At 41.1% G+C, this 26,541-nt stretch overlaps 1 protein-coding gene across 3 annotated transcripts in view; it reads right to left on the minus strand.

The window, feature by feature from the left end:
• ARHGEF10 (Rho guanine nucleotide exchange factor 10) overlaps window positions 1-26,541 on the minus strand; it is a 121,347-nt gene that overhangs the window by 84,565 nt on the left and 10,241 nt on the right. For all 3 annotated transcript variants that reach the window (XM_074581661.1, XM_074581659.1, XM_074581660.1), the window contains exons 2-4: window positions 21,892-21,967; window positions 2,554-2,724; window positions 939-1,229 (exon numbers count right to left, since the gene is read on the minus strand). In XM_074581661.1, coding sequence (XP_074437762.1) covers window positions 939-1,229; window positions 2,554-2,724; window positions 21,892-21,928 — 499 coding nt within the window. In that variant the 5' untranslated portion in view covers window positions 21,929-21,967. The remainder of the gene's footprint in view (window positions 1-938; window positions 1,230-2,553; window positions 2,725-21,891; window positions 21,968-26,541) is intronic.

A 26,541-nucleotide genomic window follows, 5' to 3' on the forward strand; every position in this document is an offset into this window, starting at 1 on the left:
ACAAGAAAGAAAAAAAAGGCAGGATATGGGGAGCTTTCTGTTCCTCCCGCTCTCTTGACATAAAGCTGCCAGAATTTGCCAATTCTGGTAACAAAATGGAGGACTGTTCCTGTTTCTGTAATAATCCATAGTTATTTCCCTTTTAAGTTTCTTCTTCTGTCTTAAAATTGTACTAAAGGACAAACAGAATTTGTCAAATCATCAAGGAAAAAATCCCACAGCAACTCTAAATCCACAAGGATTGTAAAATAAACACACACACACAGAAGTGCATATAGATAAGGTAAAAGGGACAGGAACTCTGCTGGGACCTAGATAAAGCACGATAAGGTATGAGAAGAAACCGTTTGGCCTGAACACTGAGCTATGGCTCTGGAAATTATGTCATGACATTAAAAGGGAATCAGCACTAATCATTCTCAGACAAGACAGGCGTCCTCCCCTTGTATTATATGTTGTAATATGGTGCCAGCAAAACAAAGGTCAAGCATCACCAACTTCCAGAAGGGCTGAGAAAGAACTAACTGCATACATGTGTTTTTTCTTATTCATCTTTACTTAGGTATCTCAATCCTAGTATGGCAAGCAGAGTCCCGTAGGAACTTTATTTAAAAAAAAAAAACCAACCAACCAACCAAAAAACCCAAAATGATACACAAGAAAAACCCACATACACACCCACAAAAAAACCCAAAACCAAACCAAACAAAAAACCAAACAAACAAAATCAATCAAACAAAAAAACCTGACATTTTTATTCCAAGCCTGACAAGAAATTTCAGTTCATATTGCAGGACAGTGTTCTTTTTTTATTTGGACACAAGATCTCCCATACACGTCCAGGCTGAGCACTACACAAGCATTTCCAAAACAGCACAGGTACCTGAAATTAAACAAGGATTCCCTGTCAAATAAAGTAAGGTGCGTAGATACAGTACCTTCTTCATCTACAGAAACACTGCGTATTATGACCGGACTGGAGTATGCTGGCAGTATCAAAGGTAAATTAGATGGCACAGCATAGCCACAGGGGACAGGAACAGAATATCCACCGGACAAGTTTGGACTTGCACATTCATCTTGAGGACTTGGTTCTGGTGATGAGGATGGATCCTTGTCTTGGATTGGTGAAATATTTATGACTGAGTAGGGATTTACTTTGGCTGGAGCACCTTCTGCAGCAGGTTCTGATGTCCGTAGCTTCTCACTGTTTTCCAAATTATCAGCCCCTTTAGTTGAAAAAGCAAACAAAAAAATAGTTTTATTTTTCATATCTGCTCAAGCTGCTTAATATTGCTCTTGATATGATATGATCCCTACTATACAAGTCGCTTATAATCTGTGACTCATAAAATTCCCACGCAGTAGTGCTATCCTCCCCATTTTACAGATGAGGAATGCAACAGCAGCAAAACAAGCGGGGTTACAAGGACGCCTATGGAAAAACAATAACTGGATTCTAAATCCTGAACAGGAGGATTTCTGACAAGTACCCAGGGTCCTCTTTTGGTTGTCATAAGCACACGGCTCAAAACAGCTTTAAACCCTGAAGGTTAAAGTCAGGATTCTAGATGAACGTGGACCTTATAAACAGAAATACAAGAAGTATTTTGGGAATAGCCGTGAGGAGAGAATGAGTTCATTGGAGGGACACTCCTCAAAGAACAGTCCTGAAAATGCTCTGTTAAGAAAAGGGGAAAGAAAATAAGTTTCCAAGTTTTCCTCTTTGAACATAAATTGTTTTCTGTTACACAAATTTTCTGGTATTTCTTGAGACAAGCTGAGGTACAGCAGAACCAAAGGCCCCTCTGAAGCAAGCTGCAGAACCGCGTTCCAAGCAATGAAGAGTTTTTAAGCTGTATGTAAGTACAACTTCACAAAACAGTGAGCAAGCGCCAGATTTTCAGGGAAAGATGGTGTTTAAGTTCCAGGATGTCAAACTTCAAAGCCACCTGAAGAGTTACGCATCTTTAACTGCCGTGAGCACAAGAACTCCGCTTGTCCTTGTGACTGAGTCAAAGTCAGCAAAATCAGCTGTTGTCATTTTGAGCCAAACACAGCTATTTCCAGACTATACATCAGCACTGGGAATATCTGCATGTGTTGGAACAAATGTTGTAGTGTTTAATAAAATAAGGCTTCTGTTTATGAACAAAATTCATACCTTCAGACTCCATTTGTTTTTATACAAGTCATCTTAAGATCAGCAACCAGCGAGCTTAGCTGTGAAAACAGCATATATGAGCCATCCACATGCCATTAGAGATGAAAGGGCATGAAGTTTTCCTGCAGCATGGCACTGTGACTGAGACCAATCCATTGGTTTGGATGTCACACTCGGATGGGAAACCTCCCAGGAATTACACGTGATGGTCATTTGCCCTGTCAAATCTCCCATGAGTGTAACTAGCAGGAATATTCAAAACACTTGTGTGGTATTTCCATGGAAACCTCTTTTTACAAGTTTTTTTTATTGCATTGACAAGAAAAGGCACCCTATAATCACTCTTGACAATTTTGCTAGTGGAGGCACAGCCCGACGGGCTGACTCACCTGCAGCGTTAGCCTCTTGGTGCTCTATGTTGTTTCTGGGGTCAGGAGGAGGTAGCACAAGGGCTTGCCTGTCTGCTTCTGGTATCTCATCTCCGCTGTCAAAGTCAAACTGTTCTCCCTCGTCCTCTTCTTCATCGTTCGTACCCACAGCTTTTGGTTCATGCTCTAGAGCTGTGCAGAAAGACAGGCTTTTGGTTGTTTGCTCTTAGTAACCAGTAAGTGTTCCACATTACAAATGAAGCTTATACAACGAACCCTTAGATTTTTATGTTACTGGAACAGAACAAGAGCTCCTTGACATGTTGATAACCTCATGCAGTTTTCAATAAATCCTTTAGCATAAACAACGAAATTACTTGGAAAGCAATTAAGAAGTGATAATGCAAATACCCTTGCTTTTGTCATAATGAACCAAAACATTTTTAGGAAAACACTTAAATAGCTGGTTCTTTAAACAAGAAAAGGTCACGGATTAATTTATTTGCACAGGGACTTTGTGACTTCATAACTTCAAGTCATTTTTCCTTTCTAACTCAAACTTCTACGTCTATTCTTTCTTAACAGTGTCAAAATGCCAGTGGCAGAAGCTTTCTTCACACACGTCATGAGAGACTGGCAGATAGCTTTTGCTACTCCAATCTGAGACAGTTTTAAACCAACGACCTTAGGCAACACGCTATTAGCCCTATTACCACACACACAAGGCGCACTTTGGTGGAGGTGGGGGGGTTGGCTTTTCAGTTCTTATCTTTGAAGACGTAATGGCTGAAATAATTACACCATAATACGGATAGGAAGTGGGAGCGTAGGCCTTTTTTTTTGTTTTGTTTTTGCTTGTGAAGACCCTGCAGTACAGATTTGGCACTGTACATGGGGCTGGGGAGGGAGAGCAGGAAGAAGTGCCGGGCAGTTTCCCTTCGTGCTATTCTTCTTACCCACAGGAGTCTCGAGAACCCACAAAGATTTAAACTCCTCAGTGCCTTATCTACCGCTGGTTTTGCTGGGCGCTCACATTGCAAGAAGGCTGCCTGCAGCATCCAAAGCTTCTGTCAGAGACACTGCAGAGGAGCTGCAGGGAGGGATGCCCAAACCCACCAGCCTCCTCCCTGCTTCCAGAAGCCTTCACTGCAGCTCTCTGAAACAAAAGGGCTTCATCCCTCCCTCCCTAGACTCTCTTCGCTGCTCTCCCACCTTCTGGAGGAGAAACTCTTACCGGAGGTCCCCTTAAGGCAGAAATGTAATCTGTGGAAATCTGTGGCCTTTTCTGTCCCAGCTGAGCTTCCTCTCAAGCTCTTCCTCAAACCCATGACGGATACTTAACAGGTGTTCAACAACATATTTGAAGTGCTATTAAAAAAACGACATAACTATAGCATAAAAATATACACTAAAATAGATAAATATGTAAATAAACCAAAGTGTTACAAAAATATATGTGAAGTTGATAAGGTTCCCCCTGCCCCCTCTTAAGGTAACACAATATGAAAAACAAAGTCCTGCAAGGACGATCAGGTCTCCTGAGTCATGATGATATTATCAGCTGTTCTACCATCCAGGGCACATTTTGAATCGTTATGATAAAACCCACACAAACCACAGCTCTAGACTGCTTAGATTGTCATGGTAATCAGCATTCCTGCCAAGGCTTCTGTTTCTTCAGGCAGGCTGAGCCAGCATATTTTATCACAGCCACAAATAACAAGATCTTTCATGCAGCCTCCCTGTAGGAGAAAAAGTGAACTAATTGCAAAAATAGTAAGGAACAAAAAAGGGGTTATCCTGCATTTATTGTCATGGTTTATGGCTGAGATAGCAGGACATTTAATTTAATTTTGATGCTTTTTAAAAATCCTTCTGTACAAAGCCAACCTTTGGATTAAGGCTTTTCACGTTTGCTTTTGTCCATTAGTAATTTTTTTTTTCCTGAACGATGTAAAAAAATCCTGCAGAGCTCTACCAAGTGATTCAGGACAATCCCAGCATTCTTCCCGATTCAGCATCTATCTGACACGCCTGTACTGCCTGCTGCTTGACAGTAATGGGGAAAAGAAAGAAAAGGGGTGTGTGTGTTTGATTTCTGTTCTTTTCTGTTTCTTTACGTTTTCAATATGTCTGCGTACTTCAAATTTGGAAAACCCAAAGCTGTGAAATACTAAGTGGAGTGGGTTTTATGATTACCAGTGTGGGAAATAGTTGGTCATGCAGGCTGGGCAAGTAAGCAAGTAGATGACAGTCACAAGCAGGTGACAGCCACAAAACCGCAACTTTTCACATACATGCACTGCTGCCTGCCACTCCTCTTGCTGTACTATTTAAGTGAACCACGGCAGCAACCACTTCAAATACATAAAATAGCTCCATCTGCACTTCTTATGGTGGGAAGAAGGGGAAGATGAGGTTACTGGAAGGAGTTGAACATTTCTGCAGGATTAGGCCAGTCAGGAAACTGAGGTGTTGCTGGAGCAGGGCTCAGCTGAGCGCCACGAACCCACCCGCTTGCCGGAGGTCTGTTCTAGACATCGGCAAAATAAAAAGCGTGTATGCTTACAAAATGTCACAGGAGCAGCAGGCAGCTCTGAGGTTTTTGTGGCTGCTAGGTTAGGGAGCTTCTGGATCCAAATACTTCCTTAGGATGTACAAAGGTAACTTAGGTATCAGATGCCTGATAACTCTCTACTCCAGCACTTTCACACTGATGCAATGCCCCAGGCTCTCAAGTCCAGCACAGTGCCATTTGTCAGAGACAGACAAGACCTGCCACTGGCAAAAAAAAAAAAAAAAAAAAAAGGGTAATTTGAGACACTAAAAGCAAAAGGAAAGATTCAGGACCCCAGAGCAAAATCCGGCCAACTGATGCACAATTCCCCTTCAACATGCCTCCCAATTCTCCCTAGAAAAGCAACCAACCCATATTTTGATTGAGGGAAGAAATCCTAACACAGGAATTGATTTTCTCACTCAGTTGAAAAAAAAAAATAATTGAAAGTGCCACCTAATTTTTTTTCCTATTATGGCTGTTAATGCTGCCTTGTTTCATTTATGCAGAAACATTTACTTTGCATCAGAAATAAAGAAGGCGCAGAACCCTATAATTGAGCACTACAGCCTGGAAAGATCCCCTAAATCACATCGCTGATGGGACAGTGGGTTAAAGTTACAAAACAGACCCACACAAAAAAAAGAGAGAAATTCCTTTCTCAGATGACAGGTACTTTAGAAAGGGCAGACTGTAGACAAAACTTCAGAAAGTTTAAAAACTGTATTTGAGCTTTGCATCACTTCTGCATTTGCTTAATCCTGTAGGTATAGAGATAAACCTTAACCCTTTAAATTTACTGACGCCTTCAGTCTCATACTTCATAAAAACATTCTCCTTTAAGCTTTTAATCTCAAGGTTGTACTATTTCATCTGATCAAAAAAGTATTTTAATAACAAAAAATAAAGAGAAAGTGAGGGACTTTTTGCTTCAACTGAAGAGCTGCTCAGCACTACAGAAAATACAGATTATGTCATACCAAAAAAGACATCTTGAATAACTACAGTTTTGAAAATATGTACTTTTCCTACAGTTGTTTGTATTACGTCAAACCAACCAACGCACATGAAAGCACTTGGAAAGTGCTACAATAAATTAGGAAGACACACAGCATAGTCACACATGGGCTGAATCTGGCTACAAAAAAACCCACCACAGATCTTGCAAAAATTTCATGCCTGTTAAGAAAAAACTCCAGTTCCTCCAACCCTTTAACTGCAAATCAAAAGGATCAAACCAAAAAGTGCATTTCCAGGCAATTGTGCTTGCAGAGAAAAACCGTGGGGTTGAGGGGGGATTTCCAAAGGTAGCCCCCACCCCCAAAATCTCATACAGAACTACCCGTTTTGGGTTTGGGGTTTTTTTTGTTTTGTTTGTTGGTTGGGGTTTTTTTGCCAAAGTAATAATTACAGACTGCTTAGTATTACAGAATCTGACTGTAATTACTTTAAATAATTAAATTAGTTACTAAAAATCCAATTTGCCTTTTCACCACTACTCACATCCTTAACTTTATGCGTGCCAACCAGAGCAGTGAGAATACAATAACTGATTAAACTTTTCATGTTCTGCCAATACCCTTCTGCAGCATTTGCTTTGCAAATGCTTCAGGGAAATTCCTCCATTTCTAAAAGTTTCTATTTGGAGTTTTAAAGCATGAAAAAAAAAAACCAAACCAAATCTTATATAGTGGAAAAACTACCTTCAACTTAAATTAAGTGTGAAAGTGATAATTTAGGATTAGAAAAAGAAACCGATATTCTCATAATTGTTAGCACAACTTTTTTCTGTGGCATGTTATTCGGTGAAATGACTCTTTCTTAAGCTTACTTCAAAAACAAGCTAACTTAGGCTGTGTTTACAGAGACCTGCTGGTGCATAAACAAATTTAAACAATTTTTGGTTGCTCTGCCAATTGCAAAGCATTCTTGGCACCATCTGCTTCCCCATTCGTTTTCCTTAAACTATTTATAGTTCAATGTAATACAGCTAAAGAGTTACAAGTTTAAGAGTGACATTGATTTTAAAGTAGAGATTAAGCCAGAGAAGCTTCATTAATAATTTCCTTCGACAGTTCATTTTAGAGATGCAGAAGTAAGACAAAATAGGTCTGCGCTTACCATCAAGTGCACTTTGAATACAGTGCAACCATACAGGAAAGAAAAAGCACAGCAAAAATTTTGTCCTCCTTTGCAATCATGTAAATCAGAGATGATCCTGAGGAAGTCAACTGAGTTTCTTCTTCCATGGAAAACCACAATAAAGGAAGAAAGAAAGAGAACGCCAAGCAGGAACAGTTCAACAGTCTGGAGCACAGTACTGACAAACCTGGAAGCCCTAGATATTAACAGGCATGGCACCATCAACAACTATGAATATTTTTTGTTATGTTTTAAGGTTTGAAAGATATCTTTAGAAATCGAAAGCTTCTGTATAATTTGGAATGTCATCCCTGCAATCAGTTGTAGCCCTTTTTTTATTAAAGTTAGCAGGGAACTATGGGATAAAAAGAGGAAATGCAGCTGTTATATTTTAAAGACTCCATGATAAAGAATTTTCTAAATACTGCAGGACATGGTAAATATGTGTCTGCTCAGAAGGAAAAACTATTTTTCCTTTCTCCCTCTTACAGTCAATTTTCTTCCAATGCATTTTTTTTTTATTTTTTTTATTTGGGGAGAGTGAGAGGGGACGCGCTAGAGTGTAATCTCTCTTGTGTATTCACTGAATGCCAAATTTTCTTTTTTCCTCTAAACAGTCAACATTTTTAATCACTTTTACCGTATTATCACTTTACACTGACCAGTGAAGAAAATAAGCGTACAATGCTTCAGATGGAAAATATCTAATTGTTATGTAGTGAAAAAAAAATATTAATACAATTGAACCTAAAGCAGACTGGCAGGAGCTGCTTGTTCTTATTCCAATGTGCAGTTTTAAAACATTTATCTTTTTTACTCATGTATTTTGGATTGCAACAAGACACTTGGGACTGCATAGATCCATCTTCCTTCAAACTGAACTCCCCCAACGCTTCACCTTTCTACAAGTTCTTGAGTATCTTGAAATATGCAAAACCTTTCCCTAAACTATCTTATGATAGCTTACAAAGGTTACAAACCAAAGCAAACAGCCAGGCATAGCAATCTAAGTGCTTATTATTTAACTTTGATACATTCCAAAAATTTCTCAGGTGAGATATGCTTGCTTTTTCAGATCCTTATTTCTAAAGGGTTAAATTTTGCCCAGCTCCTTATGTAAATGTACAAGGCACTAGACAGAAATAAGAAATGTAAGTGTGCAGATACCAGGAAAAGACTGAATTTCTGAAGTTATCATTAATTTTGTAAAACTAACCACTTAGGCCCAAACATACCATGCTGACTGTGCTCCACAATGAACAGGGTCTTGAACTGTTCGCTTTTTATTTCAGGTGAAATTTCATAGAAGAGGCTTGGCATTTGTCAAGAAGGTGAAACTTGTGCTAGAAAACACTTGTGCCTGCAAAGCTCCCCAAATTGTTGGCCAACAAGTTGTCCAACTTGTAAACGTTTAGAAAATGATGGTTGATTCATATTCAGCAGAAACTTGCAAAAAGGTTTTAAAAGACTCAGTCGCCACTGGATAGTTTCTCCCAGCGTTTTAGCACTGATTAGACTGTGTTCCTACAGCTAGACAGCAACACGGTATTTTCTACCTACCCACATCTCCCATTTGTGACCACCACTTCTTCGGTATCAGGAGAGAAAACTGCAGTGAAATACCCTCTTGCTCTGGTACCCAAATTACGCATCTCCCTCCTGCCTTTCCCAAAAGACGCCTGTACTGGCACCCGCACAGGGAGAGAGGCGAGATGTACAGAGTGAGCGGGCAGGGCAGGAGGGACCCCGTAAGATGAAGGCTGGCTTTTAGGAGCAAATGCTCCTGCAAACACTGCCCTTCACCAACACTTCCAAGTCACAGGCCACGTTTGCCAGCACACCACTGGCATCTGTAAATCTGCTGCTCACACGGTCACGCAGGTGGAAAGCCTCTATTTTGCTGGGGGAAAGAAAAGTCTGAAGCAAAACTGCACGCACCAACATGCGGGTGAGCGCTCCTTCCCACAGGATGCAGGCCAGAGCCAAGGATTTTCAACCCGCAGTCGTGCTAAGCTGGCGCAGCAGGGAACCCAGGTCCCTGCGGTACAGCCATGCTGCGAATTACACACAGCTCCTGCGCGCATCCAAAGCACGACCACATCAGCCTTACAAGTCTCTGTGGAAAACCGTTACAAAAAAAAAAACCCACACCAAAATGAAACAGTATACATTTAGGCAAAAAGTGTTTCCAGTGGTGGAAACAAAAGCAAAACCACATGAATTAACAGGCTCTCCTTGCAAATAAACAACAAAGAAATAAGTTAAAATGTTTCTTTAGTATTTAATAAACACACACACACATTACATACTAATTATGTTGTCAAGCATGCACAACAGATATTCTTCTGGATAAAAAACAAACTGAAAATGGAAGTTAAAAGAACGATGAATCTGCCTGCTCAGAGAGTCCAGTCTCAGAGACAGACTGCTGACAGCAGCATGCCTAACACTGAAGAATTTCATTTCTTGAAATAAAGCCCAGTTCTGTGGATGTTAGGAAACATTTACAAATACCAAAACCATTGAACGATACAAACTACTCGCAATGCTAAAAATCAAGCTTAAAGTTAGCTAAAAATTAGAAGAATCACAAAAAACACAAAGGTCTACAATAAAAACATTAGACATGAAGTAAGCAGGCCAGAGAGCAGCAGCAGCAACACCAGCAGACCTGTACCCTTTGTAAGTCCACAAGATGCTTTTCAGTGCTGGCTATGCTATAATCAGAAAGGCTGCTATGTAAAATTGGCATTTTTGTGACCATTTACTTTAACTGCCTTCATACTCAGCACACTGGTGACACTGGTATTGCCTGCCATGACCAGAAATGTAGACCAAGCCTGGTCCCGAGCAGGTCCTTTCCACCTCAGCACCGTATTGGTAGATTCTGCCATTAAAATGTCACCAAGATACGTTGCTGATGTGCAAGAAGTGAAGTCCTTAAAAGGAGCTGCTGTAAGGAAAGTATAGAATCATAGGGTTGGAAGGGACCTCTGGAGATCATCTAGTCCAACCCCCCTGCCACAGCAGGGTCACCTAGAGCAGGTTGCACAGGAACGCATCCAGGCGGGTTTGGAATGCCTCCAGAGTTGGAGACTCCACCACCTCTCTGGGCAGCCTGTTCCAGTGCTCTGCCACCCTCAGGGTAAAGAAGTTCCTCCTCATGTTTAGGTGGAACTTCCTATGTTCAAGTTTGTGCCCATTGCCTCTTGTCCTGTCCCTGGGCACCACTGAAAAGAGCCTGGCCCCATCCTCCTGACACCCACCCTTTAAGTATTTGTAAGTGTTGTATGTACAACTGTTACTTGGAAATCTGCATAAATACATGATAGATCCCTATCCATGCTGAAAACCATCTATCCATATTAAAGGTCATTAGCTTTCCATTAGTATTAAACAAATAATTCATCCTCCTGCACTCGGCACTGGTGAGGCCTCACCTCCAGTACTGCGTTCACTTTTGGGGCCCTCACTACAGGAAAGACATCAAGGTGCTGGAGCGTGTCCAGAGGAGAGCTACCAGGCTGGTGAGGTGTCTGAAGAACAAGTCTTATGAGGAGCAGCTGAGGGAGCTGGGATTGTTTAGCCTGAAGAAAAGAAGGCTGAGGGGAGAAGCAGGTTGTAGCGAGGTGGGGGTCAGTCTCTTCTCCCAAGTAACAGGCAATAGGACAAGAGGAAATGGCCTCAAGTTGCACCAGGGGAGGTTCAGGATGAATATTACAAAAAATTTCTTCACTGAAAGGGTTATCAAGCATTGGAACAGGCTGTCCAGGGAAGTGGTTGAGTCACCATCCCTGGACATATTTAAAAGACGTGTAAATGTGGTGCTGAGGGACATGGTTTAGTGGTGGTTTTGTCAGTGTTAGGTTGATGGTTGGACTTGATGATCTTAAAGGTCCCTTCCAACCTAAACGACACTATGATTATCAATACACTTAACAGTACCAAGCTAACAGTCCAAATTAGTATAAAGGCCACCAGGCACACGAGATACAGCAGTGGAAACACCAAATCTGCCTTGCTGCCTGATGCATCTGTTGGGAGAGATGGGCGCTGACGATGGCTGCGCAGCCCAGCTCAGGCTCCGCTACTGTGCGTGCGAACTGCTGAACTCGCCTTCAAAACACACAGCCAAATGGCCAGCCCACACAGGGAATGGGAAAACCAGAGAGCTTGAATAAATCAAACCGCAGAAGGATTCCATAGTCATTGGGAAAATGAAGTATCCAGCTCTGGCAGTACAGGGCTGGAGCACACTGGCTAACCATAGGATACAAGTCTCATGTGAAGAAAGAAAGAAAAAGGAAAATTTTCTAGAAAATGTAGTTTTGACCACGTAGTCGATACATTTGTGAGAAAATAACCATTTTAAAGAAAATTTCCACCAGTGTGAGCAGTCTGGCTTGTTTGTTCTTTATTTCTTTGCTTTCTTTTCTAGCAGATGCCATATATTAATATCTAGTCTTCTAAATAACTACTTTTTACATTGAAGCAGTTACTGTTTAAGTATTTGAGGAACACGCATTTCTCTAGTACAGTTTGTTAAATTCTAATTAGCAAAATGAAACTGCTGTATCATCTGATAATACCTTGGACTGAAAGGACTTTAAGAGTAATCAGGAATCCTGTGAGGCATAAAGTGGCAGAAAGAGACCTGGGGGGCCTAAACCAGATGGAGCATGAGATCCCACTTCCACAGAAACAAAACATACAGTTCAACTGTATATCATACCAAAAAGAGCTGAAATACACCTAGAGCAAAAGCTTAAGTACCTCAGGTCTTGGATCATATCTAGCAACATCTTTCCACCAGGATGACACATTCTGGATATGAATCAAAGAAAGCTTTGGGTTGGAAGGGACCTGAAAGAACACCTAGTTCCAAACCCCCGCCATGGGCAGGGACACCTCCCACTAGACCAGGCTGCTCAAAGCCCCATCTAACCTGGCCTTCAACACTTCCAGGGATGGGGCATCCACAACTTCCCTGGGGAACCTGTTGCAGTGTCTCACCACCGTCACAGTAAAGAATTTCTTCCTGATATCTAATCTAAATCTACCCTCTTCCAGTTTAAAACCGCTACCCCTCATCCTATTGCTACACTCCCTGATAAAGAGTCCCTTCCCCATCTTTCCTGTAGGCCCCCTTTAGGTACTGGAAGGCTGCTATAAGGTCTCCCCAGAGCCTTCTCTTCTCCAGGCTGACCAACCCCAACTCTCTCAGCCTGTCTTCATAGAAGAGGTGCTCCAGCCCTCTGATCATCTTCGTGGCCCTCCTCTGGACTTGCTCCAACAGGTCCATGTCATGAAGCAGGTCCATATCCATGAAGAAGGATACATTTTGGATACTTCAAGATCAAACCTTCAGATGACTTAGGCGACAGAATGCCTGAGTTCTGGGCCATTGGTCTTTCTCTAGCGATGTTAAAACTGGGGCACTTGCTGGCACTCCAAAAAGCAGCACTTTGAACACCTAAAAGCACTTGACTTGCATCAGAGATGTTCACCTGCTCAGCCTTCTTCTGTGTAACAGCCCAGGCAGGGCTCAGAAGATGCATGTGGGTTCAGGGATCAATTTGTCTTTTTGAACATATTGCCTCAGGTTCCTCTTTCCTAGCAATAATTCCATCAAACACTCCCAGAGCACGGCATACGACCTGTTCACATGCTTAAAAATAACTTAGAATTAACTATTTGTGCTTTATCCTCAATGTATTCTGAATAAGAAAGCAATCTAGAAACCAACTTCTACAGCAACTTAACAGCACCTTTTACTGCAGAAAAATGTATTGACTAGAACAGAATGGTTACATCCTGTAAATCCAGGACAATACTGAAAATATTTTGGATTTCAGCTGGCTTCTCACCTCCTCATTTCTGTTGTTAACCCTTTGCCCAGCGCCTAGAGAGCATCTGCACAGATAGACTGACTTGTAAACAAAGTTTGATATATGCAAAGTTTGAAAAATCAGTCATCCCAGACACTAATGGGCAGGGAGTTTTATAGTATTCCCTTTCTTAGGATTTATTTCAGTTATTGTTTTAATGCGTCTTGCTCTTCTTTGCCCTAACATACTATGGTCCTGTTATAGCTCAAAAAAGTATAGCTGAGGAATTCAAGCAAACTCGCGAAAACAGTAATTCTTACATCTCAATTCTTACACCTTCTCACTCAAAAACTGAACTCTCTAAAATCCTGTTTTACAATACCCTTTTATCACAGTTTTGACCAGAAATCCTACCACCTCAGTGGACTCTGGCTTGAGCTGGACAGCAATGTTGTCTCCTTGGGACCTTTCAGTCCACCAGCCTCAGAGTCCTTCTCATCGCCTCCTTTTGTGAGCCCCAGAAGGGAAAGGAAACCCTGCCTTGGTCCCAACATTGGCCAAAGACAACCCCCATAATCAGCCTTCATGATTCAGAGCTTCAGCCTGTCCACACAGTAAGTCATGAAGGAATGTCTTCCAACAGGAAGGGTCTCCTTAAGCATTTGGCTGGTAAGTGTTCTTCATGTGCAAACATGAGCGGGTCACCATCAGATACGCAAGTGGGAAAGAACAACCCCAGCCAAAGTTAATTTTACTTCCACCTTCCTTTCCAATAAAGGAGACTGCTAAGATCCTTCAGACATGCTACACTGAACCACTTCACTGCTTCCAGGGCAACTTTTTGCGTCAGCACCTGGATTTTCCTTTGTCTCACCCTGCAACATGCAGAACTGGGAAATACAGAGGGACCTTCAGAGATCATCTAGTCTGAACCCCCCTGCCAAAGCAGGTTCACCTAGAGCAGAATGGACAGAGGAGGAGACTCCGCAGCTCCTCTGGGCAGCCTGTTCCAGTACTCTGGCACCCTCAAAGGAAAGAAGTTTTTCCTCATGTTGAGATGGAATTTCCTGTGTTCCAGTTTGTGCCCATTGACCTTTGTCCTGTCACCAGGCACCACTGAGAAGAGTGCCCATCCTCTTGACACCCACCCTTTAGACACTTATAAGCATTTATGAGATCCTCTCTCAGTCTTCTCTTCTCCAGGCTAAACAGACCTAGGTCTCTCAGCATTTCCTCATAAGAGAAGTGCTCCATTCCCTTGATCATCTTCATAGCCCTCCCGCTGGACTCTCTTCAGTACTTCTGGGTCCTTCTTGACCTGGGGAGACCAGAAGTGGACACAGTACTCCAGATGCAGCCTCACCAGGGTAGAACACCGGAGGAGGATGACCTCCCTTGACCTGCTGGCTATGCCCTTTTTAATGCACCCCGGGAGACCATTGGCCTTCTTGGACAAAAGGGCACATTGCTGGCTCATGGCCAACTTGTTGCCCACCAGGACTCCCAGGTCTCTCAGTACAGAGCTGCTCTCCAGCAGGTCTGCCCCCAACCTGTACTGGTGCATGGGGTTATTCCTCCCCAGGTGCAAGACCCTACACTTCCTACACTTGCCCTTGTTGAACTCGCCCATCAGTGTGAGCATCCCCATGGCACAGGAGCACACAGGTCAGACAGAGCACACACATCCTTCTTCCAGCCCCTGGAGAAACCTGTACCAGGATAACACAAGATTTTTCAGGAAAAACGCTTTTACCTAACGACAGTTATTGAGCTCACCAACAGACTATTTAACAATGAGATCTAATCCTGCAACAACCCTTCTTTGACAGACTAAATCATCTTCTGTATTCATTTTAATGAAACTATGACAAGGTCACATTTCCTGGAAAGATTAGTTCAATGAGGAAGAAAAAAGAAAATCGAAATAGATAGAGGGTTGGAGGGTTTTTTTTCCAAAAAAATGTTTATCACGTATCTCTTCCTCAGATTGCTAGGCATTGTTTCAGTTCCTGTCTGCAGCAAAAGCCAGCAGCACCTAATAAAAGTTTCATTCAATAATTCAGACACTTTATTTAACTTATCATAATGCAAACAAGTTTTAACCTGTGTTCATGCACAAGATAAAAGAATTATAACAATGTATAAAAGCAGTAAATCTCTCTGTAAACTCTAGAGTAGAACCATTACAGAGGCTTCAGGCATGGTTAGTGAATATTAAGTGGGATCAGTGAAATGGAATTAAAAAAACTCAAACCCCAAAAATCCCTCAGTTATTTGGCAGCAATTTATCCTCACCAGTTAATGCTAGATACAAGTCCTAAAAAGGCAAAAGAAGCAAAGAAAAAAAAAAAAATTCACACATGATCTTATACATTGCCTGTTTGAAATTAAAGTTTTGGAACTTAGATTCAACAACATTTATTGCAAGAATACCCGAAAATCAGTACAAATTCCTTTACAATTTGTTTGTCTTTTAGGCAAACAATACTACGTACTCCAGACCAAAGATAAAGTTTTGCTGCCATCCCTTGGAAGCCCTTTATCTTATCATCAATTGCTCTTTTCGATCAATATGTCTGGGCCTTGTCCGGTACACAGCCAGCAAGTTAAGTCCAGCAGTAAAGTCACATCATAAAGCAGCTGAGTGAATGGAAAAAACAACTATAACTTATTATTCAGAAAGAAAACATTAAATACTATCAAAAGGATGAGGTCAACCTCTCAGAAATCTATGACAGTGAATCCCATTTGATCATTTAACACATTATAAACATCTAACAAATATTTTACTGGATTACTTCAAAACAAAGCAAGATATCATCACATCTACGTAAACTGTGTTTTCTTTGTAGATACTAAAATCAGAAGTAAGTTTTTAATTAATCTATTTATTTTCTTTCTATTTCTTGTTTTTCCCGATGCTTAAAGACACTTGGCTAGGAGAACAAACACATAATTAGGAGTGACATGTGACACCAGAGCTGCATTTTTGCAGGGGGAATTTTCTTGTTACTCTTTGTTACACAGCTTGTCTGGATTGTCACACAAAATAATTGATCCTTACCTTAAACAATGCATTTTCTTTTATTTACTGAGAGAAATGTGATCTTTAGAAATAAATAAATTGTTCTGTTACAGATGGGATGTCAGACACCAGCAAGCTACTGCCAGCTTCCAAAACAAGGGACCATTCATAACTACAATTCATATTCTGTTCTCATTCTTCTGAAATCTTGGCTCCTCTTTTGCCATCATTTGTAACTGTCTGTATGCTGAAAATAGATATCTAACAAACAATGCCGTTTAGCTCAAGACCAACTCCCTTTATAGCTGCAGTTTAATTTAAGCAGTGTTCTTATTTCAATCCCCCAATCATTGTAACGTCTTTTTATTTTACTTCAGTCTGAAATACAAGTGTATGTCCCCCCAGTGTTCTTCACTTCCATAAACTAAATCATAAAACATACAAGTGCTTTTCTTGTCAATATTATAACAGCCCCAATTTAACTGCCTCTTGTCTCAGTCACAAAATCAGCTTGTTAAAACAGTTAAAACCTAAATAAGCTATGAAATCATTCACTAAACAGCACAAAACGTAACTAAATAATCTGAAAGAAATAGATATATCACAGAGAACAAAAAGCAGCTCCCCTAGCAGTGAAATACAGTTGTCTCTACAGCGAAAGACAGCAGCCGTCCCACAGCTCCCCACTATGGGTAATAAAAAAAATTTCAAAGTTTTTTTTGTTAGAATATGTAAAGTCTTTCTCAGTGGGAACTTTTATGAGAGTATAGTGTTCCTCCTTCACTCTTACCCGCAGACTCAAGCCAGACTTCCTTCTCAAGGACAGAGGAACTACAGCTATTTTAGTGTTCCGGCACTGGCACACAAATGACAAAAAAAAAAAAAAACAACCACGGAAGGACACAATCACAGCACTCGATCATATACAGGATATCCAGATTTAAGTCCTTGGCCTCCTTGTTCTATGCCTCTCTGTATCACGAACAAAGAAATATCCCGCTCACAGCCCTAGAGAGCTGATCGCTTGTATAGAAAGGTGTATAAAATGCTTTTGTAATTGGTGTCTAGGAGATATCCTTTGTTTTCAGTTAAAAAAAAAAAAAAAAGATAAATTTCATCCCATTGAAGAACATCTTAGATTCCAAACTTCAGCAGAACAAGGTTTCTCACCTAGCTCTACCCACGGTGCTGGGGACAGTGGTGTAGGTTAACGAACGCCCAGGTCTCCAACTACACCTGGTCTGCAAGGGCACCTCATGCTTCCCAAATGAAGAGTTACGAGTTATTCTCTCTCAGGTAAAGAGAGCATTTGGCAGTAATACGAAGAATATGCTATTAAATTCACTCTCACAATGTCCTTGCGTGGACTCTGAAATACCGGTATTTCACTTTAAAATTTTAATATAAATAATGTTATTTTCCTATAAATAGGAAACAAAATACGTCATCCATTTACAATTCAAGAACCGTATCACCATGCAGCCATACTCCAAATCTCACCACATATATATTAGCCTACCTTGATAGGCTCAATTATAAAACAGAGCTTAAAGCTTATTTTAGGTCTTACTACTGTTGTAAAAGGCAACTCACTGCAGGACAACTGGGATGAATTGCTGACAAGTATACTCAGTATGAGGAAACACACCCAATGTTTTATGATAGTTTTCACAGAGAAATCATATAAGCTGTAGTGCCATCTACCAAAAATAGTGAGAGAGAGAGATAATCACAGATGAAAATGCAAAATCAGAAGCCTGTTTGACACAGAGAGTGCACACAGACACACACCACCCCCTCAGCTTCCCTTGGGCAAGAAGCTGTTTGTCAGGTATCCATCCTGCTGAGCAAACAAAGCTGGTTTTCCTTTTGAAACAGGCTCCGATAAACACCTCTTAAGTCTTCACTTAAAGAAATGGATTTCCACCTTGCAGGATCATAAGAAGTTTTTCAACTACAGAAAAGAAAAACAGCCAGAGACCATATCTCCCAATAAAGTAGTAATAGCACAAGCACAGGCCGTCACACATAAACACCATGCTAGCATTAAACATCCGATCTCCAGTCCTAGCTGGGCAGTGTGAAGATGACTCCTCTACAGGAGAAGCACGATGTGATTCCTGATTCTCAGAATTACCAGCTTTTTAATTCCTTTTATTGTCTGAATGGGTTTGGGTAAGGATACTTCATTACAGCAACCAATTAAAAACATAATTATAATTTACAGCCATGATAAAATTTGCCATTTGCCTTTAGCTTTTTTAAAAGGCTATTATTTTTTTTTTGTTGATAGAGATAACAAGAATCACCCTCTATTTATTTCACGAAATAGCCATGGAAATTTTTTATGTATGAAATCTTAAATACCAGCACCTCGTGCACAAATTCACATGCAGAGACACACTAAAGAAGGGAAATGAGCTCGTACTATCATCTCAAGTGTCAGTTTCAGCAGCAGTTTTTTTCAATTATGCTCTTAGTCAAGGAAGCCTTTGCATCTAGCCCCCTCCAACCGCTCCCTGGCTGCTAAAACATACATTCATTCAAAATATACGGAGGAAAATACTAGGGAATTTTTAATCATAGCTAGAAGAAAAATCTCTTTTTAAATCAGTCTGGAGGAGGGAGCATACAGGCGTCAACTTTTCTCAAGTTTCTTAGTACTTGAATTTGCTCCTGGGTAAGGGAATTAACTAGCACAAACTTGTCACTGTCGAATTAACAATGCATGAACGGAATGTCCAAACAGCTATGAGCAAATACGTTGCATAAGCATAATAAATGAAATAAATAAAGGTAAAATATGTTATCTTCTGTTCTTTTATTGCATGCAGTTTTTCCCTATCAAGAAGTGGCAGAAACAGCTTTACTATTGACCTTAACTGTACCTCAACTTCAGATTCAACATCAGAGATTCAGACACTTACTGCTAATGAAAAGACGTTATTTAGCATGAATTTAATTGTGTAGCTTTCATATACATTCTCACAACATCCCTGTGACAAAGATGGTGGTTTACCATTATTTTCCCCGCTTTGTACACATTAGGATTGATACAAATAAATGTGTGGAAGTTACTTGTCAAAACCATAGAAAACCTACTTGACAAGAATAAAATTGAGATTTATAGTACAAGGTGCACACCTCTAAATGCAAAGGAACCCACGCGAATTTCAACACTACAGCTGTATTTGTTAGGACAGCAAATAGGTAAAAGGAAAACCTCCCATGACATCACAAGAACTTTAAAAAAAAAAAAAAAAGAAAGAGGCAAGTGATTTCACCTGCAGCCTCAGTTCAGGATTTTAGAATCATTATGCAAAAGCTAAAAATATTTTTTTATGATGTATCAAAGGGTCCTGCACCCAGCAGGCACCTCATCCTCACTACGAGCCACGGTAACCCACCCCTGCGCCCACTGTCTGAAGGCACTGGCAGGTGCTCCGCACCCCTTCTCAGCAGACACCATGGGTGGCCAGTGTATATGCATGCCAAAACAACCCTCAGCCATTACCAAATAAAATATTATATGTTTCTTTCGTTTAATTGTTATGTGTATTTGCAGTTGTACTTGGCCCTAAAATTCTCACTTATTTTCCACCTGCAAAATGACTTGTGAGAATTATCTAGGAAGTGAACTGAAGTGTATGTTAGTGTAATTATCAAAATTTATCTTCATTGATATTCCCTTTATTAATATGCTTTTTTAAGAGAGTTAGCAATGGTAAAGTAAAAAAAAAAAACAAAAAACAAAAAAACACAAACATAACCAAAACCAACAACAACAACAAAAAAACCCACCCAAGTTCCAATAGTTTCAGACAAAGATTTTTGAGATGACGGGCAAAGCATCCACTGACACAAGATCAGGTAGAGCAGAATTTCGATTTATGTTAAATAAATCTAATCCCAGCCTATTAAAGAGGGACATGGCTGAAAACAAGGACACGATACACATAGTTCTCCAAGAGCTTTGTAGAAAAAGAACCTGAATTCTGGAATCGTACTGAACTACGTCATCCTGAATTTTTGTCAGAGTATCCCTGACACGCTGCACAAAGTTGGAGCTGTTGCCGTGATTATTAGCTGTCTTTGAACAACAGCAGCCCCTGCTCAAGTGGAAATATTGATTCCTTAGGGATGACTCTTCCCTCGCAGCACAGCATTGCTTTGGAGATGGATTATCCGATAGAGACAGTTTCACAGTAACTGTCACTAAACAAAACAGAGCTAAATTCAGGGTCCTGACCACATGGATTAGGACAAAGACAGGAAAAGCATTTTTGCCAACAATAACCTCAGTGATATCTCGGAGCATAAATAAAAATGTCAACAATGCTGGCCAGAAATCTAACCCATTAAAAGCTGATTTCACAGCTTTCTGCTTCTTTCACATTCCCAATTTCCTAGGTAGTATTTAGTAACAGACCTTTATCTGTGACAGCGTCTAAGTCAGAGAGAAAGTAGTTTTGACCCAGGATGGCAATTTGCAAATTCCTAAGGAGTTATGGCCGAAAAAGACTAAGATAAATCCTCTTTCATACTTAAATGACTTCATATAGGTATAAGTTCTATGTGAACAATAAGTAAAATGTCCTATAAGCAAAAATGTCTCTTAATAATATACATATATTAATATATACATATATCAATGCATACAACACAGTGTAAATCCGTAAGTAATAATGCTGTGTATTAGGGACAGTTCAAAAATTTATGGGAAAATCACAATCTATACAGAGTATACTAGCAACTTTACCAAAATAAGAACAGCTGCACTGGGTTCAACCACAGGTCTCCATAGCCCATGTCTCCATAAACTTGTGCTTTGGGATGATCAGAACAAGCGTATCGCTCTTATCCTAAGAAATCTCCAAATACCAAAAGCCAAATCCTTTTAAGACTTAAAATACATAATACCGAGCACCACACAAAGGTGTGTTTAGAGGAAATTAAACAGGAAAACAGGGAAAATACCTAGCCATATTCTCTTACAGAGAACATAAATGCAGAAGGCAGTGACACAGTGTCTTTCTACGTGCTGTCTTTATGTCCTCCCACCCTGGACTATAGAAGCAGCCATACAGCTACCAGCATACAGCAGGCAAGGTGCACCAAGTGCTAACTTTACAGAACCAGCTCCATAGTCCAGCATACATCGTACTCTTCCATAAATCTCTGTTCTGACCACACAGATGTTCAGCTGTGCATGCTTCCCCTCTCCGTCCCATGGGGATGCACACTGGCTAGACAACTGCAGCATCAGAAGGTCCTTCAGCTACAGCCCTCAGCAGACATTGCCCAGATTAAGTATGCTTGGTGGAAGAAGCACATGCCCTAACAGAAAACAACTCATCCCTCTCTGTCCTCTCGATTCAGGCTCCAAATCTGTCCAGGCATTTGAGGCATTGATCCCAATGTCCTGCCTGTGCCACAGGTTTCACTTGGTTTTTTTCCCTCTACAGGGCACCATATGCGTGAACACTTGAGGTTGCCAAAGCACGTGATGAAGATATGATGATACGGTCTACACAAAGCTGCCTTAGAAAATGCATATTTTCAGATTTGGACTGTAAAGACCAATTGCTCCCCAGGTTTCTTCCCGTCATGCTCTCGCAACACCAGCGAGCAGGGTCCAAGAATAAGACAGGGTAGATGGCAGGAGTTCATGTTTCAGCAAAATACCACTGGGACCAAGTCTTAAGGTAATATGGGGAAAAGGAGTGTTGGGGAGGTAAAAACACTTTTGGAAATATAATGAAATTGTTACAACAAAATTGGCTTAAAACTCAAATTATTTCAATTACCTTCTGGCGGTGGGGGAGGAAATTCCTCTGTGTCCATCCTAGTGTATCCACTGCGCCTTTAGCAGACTCAAAAACCCTGCAAAAACGAAGGGAACATGTTTTGCAGATGAACATAATTTCCAAATACTGAGACACTCCTTTTCAATTTGGCCAAGCTCATACCTATTAGCTAATACCATTACGGAAGAGAGGAAATGTGCCTGGCTTCTTGCTTCAAAATACATCTAGTCCAAATTTTTATGTACACAGCCCTCAGTATCAGAGCCAACTTTCGTAATGATCTCAATAAGGCAGCTGAGGAAAGATGAAGTTTTCAAACTCTTTGGTACTCTGCAGCTCCCACCGTGACAATCACAAGCAGATCACTAAAACATGTTATTTCAATGCCTGTTTGGAGTATATATTCTGTTTCAAAATCTTCATGAAGGGGGATAAAAATTCTAGGAAGTGCATCAGTTTTAATGATGCTTTTCTCCATTTGGCAATCAGAAATCACGAGTTTTCACTACACACTTTATATAGTTTCTTCTTTTCTTTTTCTTTGGCAATCTTAAAAACTCTGCTTTAGCCCCTTTACTTCCACCTCTCCTGAGTAGAGTGAAGTACGAGGACGCAGTCTTCTGACCGCCTTTCTCTTTCCTCCTCTTTCTCAAATGCCATTGGTCTCACATTTTAAGGCAAAGAATAAACCTAGAAAGCATTCCCATACTTTGGTCCTGAATACACACTGGGAGAGAGCAAATCCCAGAACCCATGAAGAAATTTTCCTTCCTTCTCCATAACAGTACTTAATAGTGATATTCCAGTATCATCTAGAAGGGAAAAACTGGACATGTTGTGCTGAGCAATTCATACACTCTGCCCCAAACCCATTTTCACTCTAACTCAAGAGACAGGGTATCAAAAAGAAAGATTTCAGAACAAGGCTGAGGAGGAAAATTAAGTTTCCAGAAGCCACACAGGACAGTGGAAGACCCAATGCTAAATTTCCTGTCCTGCTCTTGAGTAGCCCGTAGGTGTTAATCTCAAGACACTACCATTTCTGTTTGAAACACCACACAAAACAGCTCAAGCTCTTGGTAAATCTCCATAGCTGAAGTATGAAAAGAGTAAGTTGAAGGAGATAGCAAATTCAAGGTACAGTGGAAAAATAATAAACTGAATGAATCAGGACACACAGGTCAAATCAATTGCCACTTACGGAAGAGGTGGCAGTGAATCCAAGGGAGTGCCTCAAAAAAGTACCCAGCCTTCAGAGGTACCACGCAATTTACCTCCCTGACATCAGCTATGCAAGGGCAACTCGTCAGGACGGATGTGCCAGGAAAGATAACAACCCTGGTAGCACAAGATCCTCATATGATGAGGCATAACAACTTGCATATTCTAAGCATTCAAAATCCCCTTTTAAATTGTCTTAAGCTTTGGTAATTCTTGATTCAAATCCTAGCAAAAACAAGTAGCTTCAGAACCAAGGTTCAGAAAGGACTCACACACACATGCAGCAACTGTCTACAGCACACAAAATACTCCATTATGTGCTTCCACTATACAGTGTTCCTTCTAAAGCCTCTCTCTACAACATATATCCGCAGAGCTCTAAGGCATGTTCCTGTGTACAAATGTCTGGAATGCATCTTGCCACACAAAACTGTCAGCCAAAATGAGGGGAAATTATGGTTTGAAGAAAAGGCTATTTTTCTTTCTTTTACAGTTGAATCATCACTGAAATATAGATTTTTCAAGTGTGAAACACACAATAACCGGCAAACCTCCGAAATTTAGTCTGAGCACCTCTTCCAAATACATCCTTAAGACAGTAGCTAAAAGGCCTTCTGAATATTCTTTTTATTTAAACATACAATGTAAGTTTTTAAACACCTCTGGAAGTTAACTTCAACAACAATTTTAAGAAACAGTTTCTTCCTCACAAGCAAATACTAACAATTAAAACGCAGAGCTGAGCTATGGAAGTTTTCAGCTTGTTTTCTGTTGTGATCTAGCTCACAGTGACATGCTTCGAATTACACAAGGATTGTATCGAGGAAGGACACAGACCCAGTGTTAGAGCCCTTGCCACTGACCTGCTTGCTCCCATCTGAACAGTGCCGTTATTCACAAGAAGATAGATACACTTTCTCACTTAAGAATGCCTTAGGGGTTGACTTATACATGGCATTAATTCATCTTGAAGTTCCACAGATTTTTCTCTACTTTTTAGATTCTGAGAAAAACATTGCAGGAGCAAAGAGAGCTTGTGTATGGTACCTTCCAGTAATACCCTCCATAAAAATAAAATAATTGCCATTCTATGTAGTAGATGGCACGTTCATGTAACAACCTCTAGCAGCACCGTGTTACAAAGATGTTTTTCACTCTTCTGTTGAGAGGCAGGGGAACTAACTCAAGTCAAAGATGTTTAAATCAAGATTAAGTCAGGTGATTTAATTCGGCGACCAGCATAGGGCACAGTGCATTGGTAGCTCAATGGTGCCTCCATTGATTCTGCTGCTAACAGAGTTACACGCCACACAGGATACACATGCGTTCAAACAACCATCATGGAAATCACAGCTCAAATGATGCTGAAAGGGACCTCTGAATGTTCTCTCATACACGTAGGACAGGTGTCTTCAAAATTAGATGAGGTTGCTCAGGGCCTTTTCCACCCAAGTTCTGAAGCCCCCCCGAAGGCGGAGGTTTCACCACTTCAGGGGCAGCCTCCTCCTGTGCTTAACCAGCCCCCCCAGGAAGAGTTTTTTGCCTTATGCCCAGCTGGAACTACGCTCGCAGCAGCTTTCAGCCATTGCCTCTCACTGTCCTGCTGTGCACCTCTGAAAAAACCCTGGCTCCGTCTTCTCTCCAACCCCGCCTTAGGGAACAGAGGGCTGCAATTCAATTCCCCTCAGTCCTTTCTTCTCACAAGGACACAAAGCTGGTTCCCTCAGCCTCTCCTGACCTGTTCCCACCCCCAACCATGGCAGTGGCCTTCGTTGGACTCACTCCAGTTTGCCACTCCCTCCCTTACACTGGGCCCCACACCAAACACTGTATTCCAGATGCAACATCATGACCACTGAGTATATATTATGTAGTTTAACATAAAACTATTTAAGAAACCGAAAAACTATGTGCTTTTAAGGCACGGAATACCAAAATTTTGTTCCAAAGGTATTTAAAAATTCCAATTGGGGAAAAAAAATAACCTATCAAAAGTGAAATACATAAGCTATTATATTCATGCATATTACATTATAAAATTATGAGTCTAAACAATTGAACAACTGCCCTGATGTACTGGACATAGCGGCCTTCCAGTACCTAAAGGGGGCCTACAGGAAAGATGGGGAGGGACTCTTCATCAGGGAGTGGAGCGATAGGACGAGTGGTAACAGTTTCAAACTGAAAGAGTGGAAATTTAGATTAGATATCAGGAAGAAATTCTTTACTGAGAGTGTGGTGAGGCACTGGAACAGGTTGCCCAGGGAAGTTGTGGATGCCCCATCCCTGGAAGTGTTCAAGGCCAGGCTGGATGGGGCTTTGAGCAGCCTGGTCTAGTGGGAGGTGTCCCTGCCCATGGCAGGGGGGTTGGAACTAGATGTTCTTTAAGGTCCCTTCCAAATCTAACCATTCTGTGATTCCATGACATGACACAAAGGTTATCAAGATATGGAGCTTTTCTCCCCTTAAAACTGATGTCTCAAACACAGTATAACCTCTAGTTAATGACTCAAACTGCCCCCTTCCAGGCTCCACAGCAATCACGGAAACACAGGGAGAAACAGCAGCTCTTGAAGTGGCCTACCCCAAAGATCTCCCATTGGCTTCCAGCTGACCGACTCAGTGCTCACCACCTTCTTTCCTTCAGCTGAGGGTAAAGAGGTAGCAGTGGCTGGTGTGGACCACGGTGGTGGTCTACAGATTGCCAGTGGTGGTCTACAGATTGCCTCCTTCCTTTCCATTTCTTCCTCCACATTTCCCATATGTACACAACGCACAGGCAATGCCAAGAGCGGCGCCAAGGAGCTCCCAGACACTTTTATGAGAGGCAGGTTACCCATTCTGGCCCTCACTTCCCCTGTCTGCTTCTTGCTGTTTTCCCCTGATCCTTTCCTGTCAAACTGTTAGGAGGAACAGGCAGCTCTTATTCATGTTTACTGAGTGGAAGAGGAAAGACAGCTTTCCAACTTTGCAAGTTCCCAGTTTAATTGTCTGCCTATAGCAGGTTAGTCATCGAACCAATCTATCTGAGCAAACCCACATCAAGAAAACATTCCAAGCCTGAGAGACTACAGCAGTTAAAAAAACCCCTGATTTGTAGCAGGGCAGCATACTTTTATTCCAGCAGTTTAGCTAGTAACTTTCTAAGTTTGTATTTTGCATGTATTTTGAAAGAAAAAAAAATTCAGATCCCTTAATACACTGCAATATACTTAGGCCTCACCAAGTCTGTAAAGATTTCTAAGTCTTAAATCGATATTTAAGAAAATATAATTAAAGTACCACAACAAAATCAGATGCTCCTGGGCGATGTTTCTCATGCAGAGAAGTCCCATGCAGCGGAAGCAGTCACAGTCAGATCTCAAATGGCACTTGCACCAGAAACCAGAATTGGCCAGGTGTGAAATGATCCCCAAGGACAGCCCCCAG

The sequence above is a fragment of the Larus michahellis genome, chromosome 3 (assembly GCF_964199755.1).
Source record: "Larus michahellis chromosome 3, bLarMic1.1, whole genome shotgun sequence".
Taxonomy (NCBI): Eukaryota; Metazoa; Chordata; class Aves; order Charadriiformes; family Laridae; genus Larus; species Larus michahellis.